The 12966-nt window shown below is 27.8% G+C and overlaps 1 protein-coding gene across 3 annotated transcripts in view; it reads right to left on the bottom strand.

Moving 5' to 3' along the window:
• Positions 1–1022: 1022 nt before the first annotated feature.
• Snap25 (Synaptosomal-associated protein 25kDa) overlaps positions 1023–12966 on the bottom strand; it is a 35765-nt gene continuing 23821 nt past the window's right edge. Inside the window, exons 4-8 of one of the 3 annotated variants that reach the window (XM_088189907.1) lie at positions 6688–6736; positions 4585–4702; positions 4387–4515; positions 3923–4067; positions 1023–2072 (exon numbers count right to left, since the gene is read on the bottom strand). In XM_088189907.1, the coding sequence (XP_088046033.1) occupies positions 2010–2072; positions 3923–4067; positions 4387–4515; positions 4585–4702; positions 6688–6736 (504 nt within the window). In that variant the 3' untranslated portion in view covers positions 1023–2009. Of the gene's footprint in view, positions 2073–3922; positions 4068–4386; positions 4516–4584; positions 4703–6687; positions 6737–8217; positions 8267–9328; positions 9378–12966 lie in introns of all 3 variants that reach the window. The other 2 variants (XM_088189910.1, XM_088189908.1) reach the window with 2 other exon arrangements.

Below are 12966 nucleotides of genomic sequence, written 5' to 3'. Positions count from 1 at the left end.
CTGATATAGCGACTTTTGATACTTCCGGATTTTAGTCGTCATTTAAGATAGAGTCAACTACGTTTTTAATAGAATATACGGTATTTATTTCATGAGAAAATATATTTTTTATTACGGTTAATGATATTTTTTAAATACATATATCACTACATTGAGTCTTGTTACTATTAATCTATAAGGTTAAACTTACATATGATTTTTGATATTATCAAATACAAGTAAAAGCTCACTTTTCCGCACATGGGTTCAATCATACAAAATTCAACAATATTACAATATTGATTTAGTGTTAAATCAATCATGTTAATTTTATACATATCATTTTTTGGAAGTTAATAGGGTTTAATTCATTAACAATATACTTATTTTTTATATGAGTATATTAAGTATACGTCATTTATTAAATAAAATAAAATTAAAAAATAGTATAAAAATCATCCAAATATACAATTGAGTGTTTTACATTGTGCTAATAAAACTTACCATCTTCCGTTAATTAATTTTGCAATATACACATAGTATTACCATAAAAATAAAATAAATCAGCCACATGTATATTTATTTATAGAAATTTGTCTGTACACAGAAATAAAATCACCTTCACATTGATTGAATAATTGAATTATTTCAATGAACAGACTATTATGTGTTAGAAAAGGCATTCGATGCACAAGAAAACAATAAGAAAGTACATTCAATTAAATGTAAAAAGCGGCTTATTCGATTTATTTAAAAGAAAGTAAAAAATAAAATAAATTACTTACATATCGTGAACCAGAATCTATAGTGGTGCATCTGTGTGTATGTGTTTTGCTTATACATGTTTCATATATGTGTGTCGTTATAAAAATATAGATATATACACACACAAAAATATATATGAGAAAATAGAAGGGAGACAGGATAGATTCTGTATATATCGTTATCATTGAAAATTTTGTGATTGTAGTCGTATTGTATAGTAACTTTCACGCACTGGGGAGATTTTACCGGGGATAGTATAAATAAAACGTTTGATAATATTTGTTTAAAATATATATATTAATAATCTATTGTCTGAATACTGATCCATTTAACAATTACTAATTTTTTTTGAGATTCTCAAAAAAATCATTTACCTCGGACATTTGAGATTTATTAACTTTAAACAACAAACATTAACGACTTCATCGTAAAAACGGCACCCTAGAAATTTGTGAACGTACTGTAGATATTGACTATTATCACATTTTTACTCCCTTACGCTTAATGTACACCCGATGCTAAATAACAACTTGCGAAACGTTCACTCAATGTGTGCTTTTTATTATAATAATATATAAATAACGAGAGCCATCAAGAATTTTACAAATATTAATGACAAAAATCAGCAATTACATAATGATAATAATAATACACTTAAGCATTTTTTATATTATTTTTTTTAAACTTTTTTTTTGTTAAATATATACTCGTAATATATTCGCACAAAGATTATGTAATTTATATAATATTATATACTTTACAAAATTTGACGTTTTATTTATAATAATACATGATTTAATTTACATATTGTATTCGTATGGATTTTTGAATGACAGGAGTTCATAAAAATTGTATTTCTTAAATTGTAGGAAATACAATAGTGTTCGTCCTGTACAGAGAATAGCCATGTAATGTTTGATTCTAACTAAACAAACCAGCGTATTATTATGTTGCGTTAAAATTTCGCATATATAATATAGTGTCGTCAAAAAGAGAAAGAGAGAGAGAGAGAGGTAAAGTATAATCATTTAAACAAAAAGTTAAGACTATAAATAAATTATTTAAAAAAGTATACGCACTTAAATTACAAAAAAGTTCAATCATAACATATAGGAAAAATATGATAAATACACAAAAAAATGAAATCATAATAACAATAAAAAATATATTTTTTTTAAATTGTGTATTAATGTCAAATGGTGTATTTAGATGTTGTAGTCGCGTTGTATTGAGCAGCTGTTGTAGATGGTCATAGCAGCGAATGTTTACTTGAGAAGATCGTGTGCTCGCTGGTTAGCCACGGCTATCCTCGTTTCGTTTGATTCACCCTATCGAGACAATTGATTTGGTTGGTTTTGTATTTTTCAGATATAATAATATCATATTAATATGTTAGTTTTGATTCTGATGATGTATGAATGTTTAGGAACAGAGGATTTGAATCGGGCAACGGTTTAAAAATCATAACGACAATATGTAAGGTGAAATGTTCAAAACAAAAAACAAGTATGCCGATATTTGCACACGTCTGTATTTGATTATTGAATAAATAATAAATTAGTGAAAAAATATCATGCATTTTAATATTTATGATAAAATTTTAACATGCATTGACGTGTTTTTTTTTTAAATTTGATATTACTAGACGTCGAAAAGATAAGTTTCTAATAGTATTTATACTCCTATTGAATAGTTTTTGATTGTTTTTGTGAAAAAATTAACATGCTTGGCACATTGGAGTGAATTTAAAAAATAAGTTTGTAAAAATTAATGCCGAAAATGAAAAAGTGAATGGACTACGAAGTACACATAAAGCATTACGCCGGGAATGAAAAATGTTTATATTATATTATATGAAAATAATTTTCAAATAAATAAATGTATAAATTTTATGACTGCATTGTACACTTTATAAAATGATTTGTCCATCGTGAACTGAGTATAACAAAAAACATTTATTTTGATTTTAATGATAACTTAATTACAGTAGACTCCCCAATAACACGATAAAGTATGGACGTGCTATTTGGATGCCCCTTACTTTATGTGTGAGCGAGCCAAAGGAAGGATATCTTAATTCGTACGTACGTATTGCAAAAAATTGTATTTTCTAGTCCTTCAACTACACGCACCCAAATAGCACGTCCCGAATTTACCGTGTTATTGGGGGGTCTACTGTATATGTTGATTGTTTGGTTTGACAATGTGCTAATTTTTTCTAGTAGCCATTTTTAATTATTTTAAATTACATGTTAAGATATTTCATATTGTGTACTTGTTAAATGATGTGTAAAAATGTTAATATTAAAATTAGTAATGAAGGTATTACTAATTTACAACACACATAAAAAATATTTTGCTTATAAAAGCTAATGTTCAAAAGTATCAAATTTGAATAAGACCATTCTTAAATACAACAAATATTGTAATATGTTACAGGCAGATGACTTAAATATGCATCATTATAAAGCTATTGTTAAAAAAATGTTCATTCCTAAAAACTATCAAATACCTAAAATCATCATTATTAATAAATATTAAATAAAATTACGTTTTAAAAGATTTACTTAATGTAACCATAAACTTATTCAATTTTGATATCCGATACAACCATAACTGCGTTTTGGTGAACTATTGATGTGCTTTATATTGTTTACTATTTCAGTGTTTGAATATATATATTTGTTTTAAAATAATAAGCTCCTAAAAATACACTGCCTTTTATAAAAAGCATAAAAAAGTAACTATTAATCATCCCTATTGACTGTTGTAACATGCCAAAAATTCCCAAAGCTTTTTTAATTTACCGCTCGTCAAAACATCCAAATCAACTGAATTAAAGCAAAACAAAAATGCACACCAAAAAAAATGACGGACAGTTCCCAAAATTTGCAGTCACACAAATTATACGTCTTTCTTCACTTTTTTTCCGTTTATAAAACAAATCATACTACTTTACGGTAAGTAGCATGTCATAAAACGTTGCGTTTATCCAAGTGCTTAAAAGCTTGAACCGTAAAAATAGATAAGATGTACACATCGCAAAAAGCGATGAGCCGCAGCACTGTCACAGATTGAGCACGTTCAAAATATGTAATCATAGGCTACGGCTCATCGCTGTTTGGAAGCTAAAATAATATTGAAAAAATAGAATGCAACGTATAAGACGACGTCTTACCTTGCGGTTGATGCGATCGATCTGGCGGTTCTGATTCTCTAATTCCGATCCCATGTCGATGGCCATATTTCGGAGATTGCCTATCATTGTGTTCACCTGTCCCATATTATCTTCCATTTCATCTTCGCGGGCGTCGTTTGTTATTCTGTAAAAATTATAAATATATTTATATTAGACTCAACGCATTGGGCTTACGACGTCAGATTTACGGGTATAAGCCCGTCAATGTGACGGGTGTCATTAAAAATATGTATATATTATAGTGACCAGAATTTAAAAAAAATAAGTTTTCGAAAATAAAAATAGTGTCAATATATTTGCATTGTTCAAATATATAAACCCTTAAAAAATACTGTCTGATACAAATCAAACCAGAAATTCGACAATTTGATTTAGTGTTAAAAAAATTTGCCCCACACTACTTCACACCAAGCAATCTTAAGTTACGTTGAATTTGAGTATACCTTCCAATGTAACCAGCTTGGGGTCCCATTCCGTTGCGATCGTCCATCACCCGCTGTGGTTGGTTATTGACAACTTTGCCATCATCGTTGCCTTTCCAAGTGCCGTCGTCTTCCTTAAACGAGGCGCTCCTGAAATGGTTTTGAGTCGATTCATCAGTAACGTTATGATATTTATAAACATTATAGAATTAAGATTACTTATTGCACGGTAAAACACAAATGCCACAACATTTTTCCATTCCGGACAAGTTCTTCTCGGCTTCTTTCATATCGGCATTGATTTGGTCCATGCCCTCCTCGATACGGTCCAATTGTTCTACATTTGAGAAAGAATGTGGTTTTAGCTAACAGTTCTTAATTAAAAAAAAATTTTATAAAAATAAAACCTGATAATTTTGAAAAATAATATTTAATGAACTCAAAAAAAAGTCTAACCATATCATAATAAGACAACTGAATTGAGTGCAGCTTAATAATTAATTTAAAAAAAGTTAAGTTAATCTTGAATATTTAAAGTCCAAAAATATAAAATTTATAAATTTTTACAACTTATGCACTCAAATATAATTTTATACACAAAATAAATAAAGATCAAATCAGAACATTTAACAACAGTTTTCACAGGTTGCGACAGAAGAACCAGACGTTTTCGAGACTGTTTGTATTAAGGGTTTGACCAATGTCATTTTGGTACAAACAATTTTGATGATATCCATAAGCGAAATAACATTTTTGAGAGACAGATTTTGTTTTAAATAATAAGCTAGAAGAAAAAAAGTGATTTAATCATGTATTTTATATATTATATTTATTATGTCATTCCCTTTTAAAATCGTCTGATTCCTCTGCCGCATCCTGTACTATCCATCAATAGCTATTAAATAAATCAAATCATTGTAAATAATAAATAAAATAGAAGCATCTCAACACATAAAACAAAACCAATAAACAATGCTGTGGAAGAACACAACAATTATATTAATAGAGTAAGTAACATTATACGTTCGACATCTCAAAAAAATAAAAACGTCCAGAAAGAATATAAAAAGCGGATATCATCACAGCACTGACCTATTGAACTTTCCTATATTGAATCTGAACAGTCGTCCACCAAAATGTCTAAAGCGACAAACTGCAATGTCCAAACGCCGGTTAAATACATCAGCGCATTCACCGCACGGTTACATTTAAAATATAAAAAGCGATATCTGACGCTGTATTTCCAAGTTATGTTGTAATAGATTATGTGATATGTATTCGGTTGTATTGTTGATATTTATTTAGTTTTTCCTACTTTGTTGCTGTGATATGTTTTAAATCTGACTATTGTGCAAAAATTATATTATATTGCAATGGGCACGGCAGACATTTGTAAAAAGAGTATCACAAAAAAAGTGATCAGCATTAAAAATAGTTATTTTTGTCTACTCTATATATGATATTATACGGATAAGCGCAGTATAGATTTTTTAATAATTTATATTTATAATGATGCAATCCAAAATTAGATAAAATAAATTTTGCTATCCGCATATGGTACACATCTACGGGCGATAATTATTTTTTTCAAATGTATATAAAAATAATATTAATTTAAAATTTGATGGAATATTCTTACTTACTTACACATATTGTTGTTTTACCTTAAAATGTTCATATTTTAATTATTGACACACTATAAGACTCAATTTATTTTATAGACACAGACTTCGACATATTTTTAACATTTATGTACCAATTCAACTTGATTGTTTTCTTTATTACACAAATGATCTTAAATAATATTTTTTTTAAGATCATTTGATTAATACTGACTTTGTTCATTGTAACTCTGATTTGTTTAGTGTAAAAAACTTGCTATTTGTGCTAAATTTTATTTTATGTGAAGCGACAATTGATAAAAAAAAATGTGCTTTAAAAATAAACTATAGCTTCTTCACTTTACATAATTTAATACATATAATGATTTAAAAAATATTTGAAGCCATAATTTATTATTCTATAATTAAAATTAAAATAGTGCATGAAATAAAATAAATTATTTAAGACGATTCTCATAATTTATTATTAATTTGCATGCATTTTCATATACATACGATTAATAAAATTAATAGATTATTTAATTATTATTGATTTTATTGAAATAAATAAATAACTAAATAAAATAAATAAAAATTGTGCTTTAATAATATTTTATACTAAAAGTGAGTCGATCGGAATGAGAACCGTCTTAAAGCGATATTACTTTATAGTGAGTGAAATTATATTATAAACTTATTCTACAAAGGTTAGGATGCTTACCCCCTTGCTCATCCAGCATGACGAGGGTTTTCATGCCCACCTCGTGGCTCTACAACACACCAACAGTGTCACTAGATCTGGCTCAAACAAATACGCAGGACTCGTGGGAATTTCCGTGGACGGTTTTAGTGACTATTAATTCTCCAGTCTTATTTACAACGATTAATAGTAGAGTAATATAGTAAAAAAAAACGAGCACAACTCACTAGTATATTGAATAGATACATATATAAAACATTAATTGCGTTACAGGAACTGGAGAAAAAATAGATCGAGAGAGGAAGAGTAATGATCTTTGATGCGGTAAGGATAAGTTTGAGAAGCACAAAAAATATTATTATAAAATCAAATAAATGCAATTAAATATGATATATATAAAAAAATAAAATCGATAAATAAAACACAAAATCAACAAACATAAAAAAAAACTGAAAGCCATTCTTACAGTAATAAAATAAATATAAATTGCAAAAATAAATACCACATTAAATAAAGTCTAAAAAGGATTTAAAGTCTTGATGTTATTTGATACTATTTATTTTACTGTGATTTGAATTATATACGGAATTAAAAAAACGTATGAAATAACATCCTTTGGAAGGATAAGGTAAAGAGCAACATATTCATACGTCAACATACACATCGGCGAAGATTCGAGCTCTTAAATAAAACAAACATATAATCCTCCATTTTCTAAATAAACAGTCATTTATGAAAACCTGATTAAAAAAGTAGAGGAAAAGTAATAATATATATATACGTAACACTCGTCCTAAACAGATGTAATATTTAATATATATAATATATATGATTTAACACCAGATATGAGAAAAAATAAACTTATTTATAAACACACTATTTAATAGCTTTGCAACAAACAATCACGGCCATCGGGCTGCTCTATACAAATAATCAAAAAAAGAACCGGCAATATAAAATAGCCCCAAAAATAGTATAATAATAATAACAAAAGGTAAACACTACTAACATATCCCATATTATACGAAGGATATATAATATATTAATATATAGTTAGTTCGATAAGACAATGCAGTACTGCGTTACCCTCTATCTATTTTTTATTATATATTTGCATACACCAAGATAAATAAGTAGTGCAATTATCAGAAAATATTTAATTTTTATTTTAAATTATGATGAAAAAAATCCGTACTCTATTAGTCACAATTGCTAGTGTTGCCATCATTGCGATGCTTATATAAGTTAATTCCGGTATTATTTTTTGTATATACAAATAAGCTGTCAAATTAAAATTTAATTTATTTTACATAAAGAAACAACACCGTACTGCACTCCTCGTCTCAACTGACTACATACATATATATTATAAAACAATAAAAATCAAAGACAAGAGATCATATCAACACTCAAGTTATACAGTCAGTAAGGTCAGTACATATTAATAGAACTGAGAAAATTGGCAAACTGCAAGACATATAAAACAGAAACGTTTGATAGTTTTTTTTTTCATTAATCATATATCCAACTACCAGCTTCTGTTAATCTTACCGCCCTGATGTGTCAACATTCGAGTCGTCTGGCCCCCAGCCTCCTCGCTCTATATATATACAGAACACACATGAAAGTATATCAAATAACATCCGGAGTTTTGCCATCGATCGACAATAACGATTCCCAATTGTTTTATTTATACCAAACGACATTCATCATAGTGATGATAATATAATAATAATAATAATAATAAATAATACAATTTCAATAGGTGTATATATATATTTACGTGACGGTGCATATAAATATATCTAGATACATATTTGAAATATATGTACAACGATAAAAAACGCGAAGAAGGAAATATATAGACGTGAACCAACCATAATAAAAGCGAACTATGCTAGTATATGTATATATATATAATAATAATAATGCGTAAGATGAATTTTGTGAAACAGGCAAGCCCATGAAGAATCATGAAGTGCTCAGGCTTCGATTCGGAAGCGTACAGGCACGCATTGTCCACGCAGAACATCCGATAAGTGAATCATATACGTACCAGTGTTTATTACAATAAGAGTCATATACTTATTAACAATGTGCCGCTTTTAAATCGTATAGCTATAAGTATAATATTATTGTGGAAAACACTGGTCCACGATTAATCTTTATGTTCGGTAAACGCTTAACGGATGTTCTGCGACTCTCATCTATAAAGCGTAAAAATGTTCGCATTTCCAATTGAAATTATATGTGGCATATATTATAATATATATAAATATAAAAAAGGAACTACGTTCATAATCAGTGACAGTGACACACATGCATCTACCTTGGTAGTATCGTCCTTGTAATGTATTATTTTGCTCGGTTTATCCGTGAATCAGAATTATATGTGTGTCAATTGGGAGAATCGGACAATCTGTGAATTCTGCTGTGTCTTATACGAGAAGTATAGTGTGTGTTTTATATTTTCTTTTATATATCGCAACTGAGAGATCGCCTCTCCGATCTAAACTTTTCGCGTTGATAATAATCGGACGTGACGCAATACAGCTTTCGCTTCGCCGTGATCAACGATACAAAATACAGTTTTTTATCTTTCGATCAAATAAATATATATATATAATGTAAGTGTTGTTAATGTATGGATGATATCACTCACCTCCCTGGTCGTCTAGAGCGACCAGAGTGCGAATTCCGGCCTCCTTGCTCTATGGCCAGCCGCAAAAAAAAACAAAAATTGACATATTCATGTTAGTATTAGTAAGTGAATAGAGTGGACAGAATAAGTTGGTCTCAGATATATATAGATTTTCATTATATATAATACACAATAAAATGTGATGTAGTGAATCATTCGTATATGTGTTCTGAGTGCTTAAGTGTTTATCCGGTACCGACCCCCCTGTCCACAATTGTGTATTTACAAGAAACAGTGGATAACAGTGAGTATATATAGTATATACTGGAAAATAACACCATTTATATAATATGTGTATATCCGTGTGCTCTATTTATTATATATTATATATTCTGTAAACCTTACGAGTTACCATGTATTAAGTTGGGAATACTGCTGCATCTCCCAATAGTTCTTCATTGCTAAATCTGTGAAAAATTTACAGAGAAGTGACACGTTATTAGTAAGTGTAGCGCCCCGTTTTGTGCAGGAAAACTGTCGAAGATATGCCAGTATACATCCTGAATATAAATATATAGATATATATATATATATATATATAAAAAAATGTGTATCCACTATCATTTTATAAAAAAATTGACACCATCAATGAACACCTCTATACAAAACTAATATGAAGTATGAATATGATTTATAAATCAAAATATTTATGTAATATATTCATGCTTTCAATAAATCTCATGATTCGACTATAAACTACCAGAAATCAATGTCCAATTGAAACTATTTAGTATTTTCACTCTCACTTTGGAGATGCAAGCAGTACGAATATTATAGTACAAGGGTCAAGCTTTCGTTTAACTTCAAAAAGAGCTTCTTATGAGACAATGAGCACTTATCGGAAACTCTATTTTAACCTAATTAATTTAATTGGGTTTTATTTTTCGCGATAAGTGGAAATTGTACAATTACAACAATGCATTTAATAAATCCTGTCTATGGAAATTAAAAAAATGCTATTTTGCATTGAGTTTGTATCTTAGAAAATTTTAATATATACTGAACGGTTAAACTAGAAATTTTCTTAAAAAATCGAAATGTATGTTTGGATGAAAGCAAATCATAGATTCCATGAATTTAAAAAAAATATTTCTGATACAATTAGGGAAATTCTTCAATAAAAACTGATGGCATTAGTTTATAAAAATAAAATTTATCCATAAATAGCTAATAACTAATTTATATGCCAACTGAGCTAAAATTGCAGCAAAAAAAACAGATTTAAACATTTTAGTGTTTGGACAAAATCTCTAAATTATCCATAGGTTACTTATGTCAGTTTTAAAGGAATATTTAAATGACATATTGTGTTTATTTCCTGTGATATTTGAAATGATGGTAGAACAAAATTCATTCAATTCAGCAATGCAATTATTGTAGTAAAAAAAATTTTATTGGCATTAGTTTATTTAAATAAGTGAGGAGATACTGAATGACTTAGGTATAAATATACAATAATCTATTCATATGCCTTTTGAGCCAAAAAGTAAAAAATCGTGAATATTGGGTTTCAACATTCTTAAGCATTAGGATAAATACTCTTAGTGGTACATAAGTTACTTATGTTTGTTCTAAAGGAATATTTCAAAAAAAATTGGGTTATTTCGTGTGATTATTTTAATTGATAGTAGAAAAATATTCATTAAATTCAGCAATGTAATTATTGTGGTCACTAAAAATTGATTGGCATTATTTTAATAAAATAATTGAAGAGATGCTGAATGACTAATTAAGCTAAATATACAATAATCTATTTATTTGCCTCCTGAGCCAACATTTAAAAAATCATCATTGAGTTTCAACATTCTTATACATTCAGATAAATAAGTTACTTGTGTCTGTTTTAAAATAATATTTCTGATACAAATTGGCTTTCTTTCCTATGATTTTTAATTGGTAGTAGAACAATATTCATTATATTCAACAATGCAATTATTGTGGTCACTAAAAATAGATTGGTATTAGTTTATTGAAATAATTTAGGAAATACTGAAGGACTAAATAAACTAAATACACAATAATATATTTATATGCCTCCTAAACTAAAATTAAAAAAATCGTGTATATTGAATTTCAACATTTTTAAGCATTCTAATAAATATTCCTAGTGGCGCATATGTCTGTTCTGAAAGAATATTTCGTTTTTTTTCCTGTGATGTTTTAATCAGTAGTAGAACAATATTCATTAAATTCGGCAATGAAATTTTTGTGTTCACTAAGAATTGATTGGCATTAGCTACGGAATGACTAAGTAAACTTAGGCCTAAATATACGATATTCTGTGTATATGCCTCCTGAGCCAAAATTGCAAAAAACATGGATTTTCCATTTGGGCATTTTGAAATATTCAGATAAATACCCTGTCTGTTCTAAAGGCATATTTTGGATACAAATTGGGTTTCTTTCCTGTGATTTTTTAAATGGTAGTAGAACAATATTTAGTAAATTCGGCAAAAAAATGGTCACTACAAATTGAATAGCATTAGGTTATATGTCTCCTGAGTCAAAATTCCAAATAAACACGGATTTGGACATTTTAAAATATTAGTTGCACATAGGTTACTTATGTATGTTTTAAAGGAATATTTCAGAAGCCTGTTGGATTAATTCTCTGTGATTTTTGGATTTACGGTAGAGGAATATTCATTTAATTTAATAACGCACAGGGCCATGAAACATTTATTAGCGTTAGTTTATAGAATTAAGTAAAGAGTAACTGAATCAAAGTAGATCTAGACAAATATTCAAGAATCTATTTATATGCTATTTAAATTAAAATTTAAAAAAAAGCATGGATTTTGAGTTTGAACAATTTTAAATATTTAGACAAATTTATTTGTGTCTGAAAAGGAATATTTGAGTTTTGATAATTATTTGATTCATTCAGAAATAAATGAAGAGCTCCTCAATGAAACTTTTCTTAGTGAATTTTAACATTTGTAAATATTCAGACAAATTCGCTATGCCTGAAAATTAATATTTCAGAAGCAATATGAATTTTGATAATTATTTACTTCATTTAGAAATAAGTGAAGAGCTCATCAATGAAATTTTTTTTAGTAAGATTTAACTATAAATATGCTATCACTAGAGCCATAGTTGAAAGCATATTGTTCCATCAGTTTGAGAAACATCTGATTAATTAATTAAACTCATTTGAATGCCTAAGGAAAGAAAGTGTAGTGATTTCCTATTTTATTTGTAATTAAAAAAGAAATAAGATGCAATTATTTTTTCTTTTGTAGCGACCTTTTTATTAGCGAAAATTCCTAATTAGAGTATTCCTATTAGAGATATAACTTATTTGATAACCTAATCTAAAAAAGCAATATGAAATTAATTAAATGTTTCTTAAACGCAATACTGATTCAAATAACGACGTACACAATAGTGGATCACATTCGAGAGATATAAAATAAAATATATACAAATACCATCATATATGTTATAAATATAAGAAAATAAATATCAATGTATAATATATAAAATATATATTTATATAATATATATATAATATAAATGTTTTACTGTGTTTCTGATTTGTAATAGAAGGTATCATGACAATTCTTTCTGATGGGTATATTGGAAAACCTCACAAA

Source organism: Plectrocnemia conspersa, unplaced genomic scaffold (genome assembly GCF_051122295.1).
Source record: "Plectrocnemia conspersa isolate PC_06_02 unplaced genomic scaffold, ASM5112229v1 ptg000008l, whole genome shotgun sequence".
NCBI classification, from domain to species: domain Eukaryota; kingdom Metazoa; phylum Arthropoda; class Insecta; order Trichoptera; family Polycentropodidae; genus Plectrocnemia; species Plectrocnemia conspersa.
The sequence above is the reverse complement of the archived record's forward strand: the minus strand, read 5'-3'. Positions and strand labels throughout refer to the sequence as shown.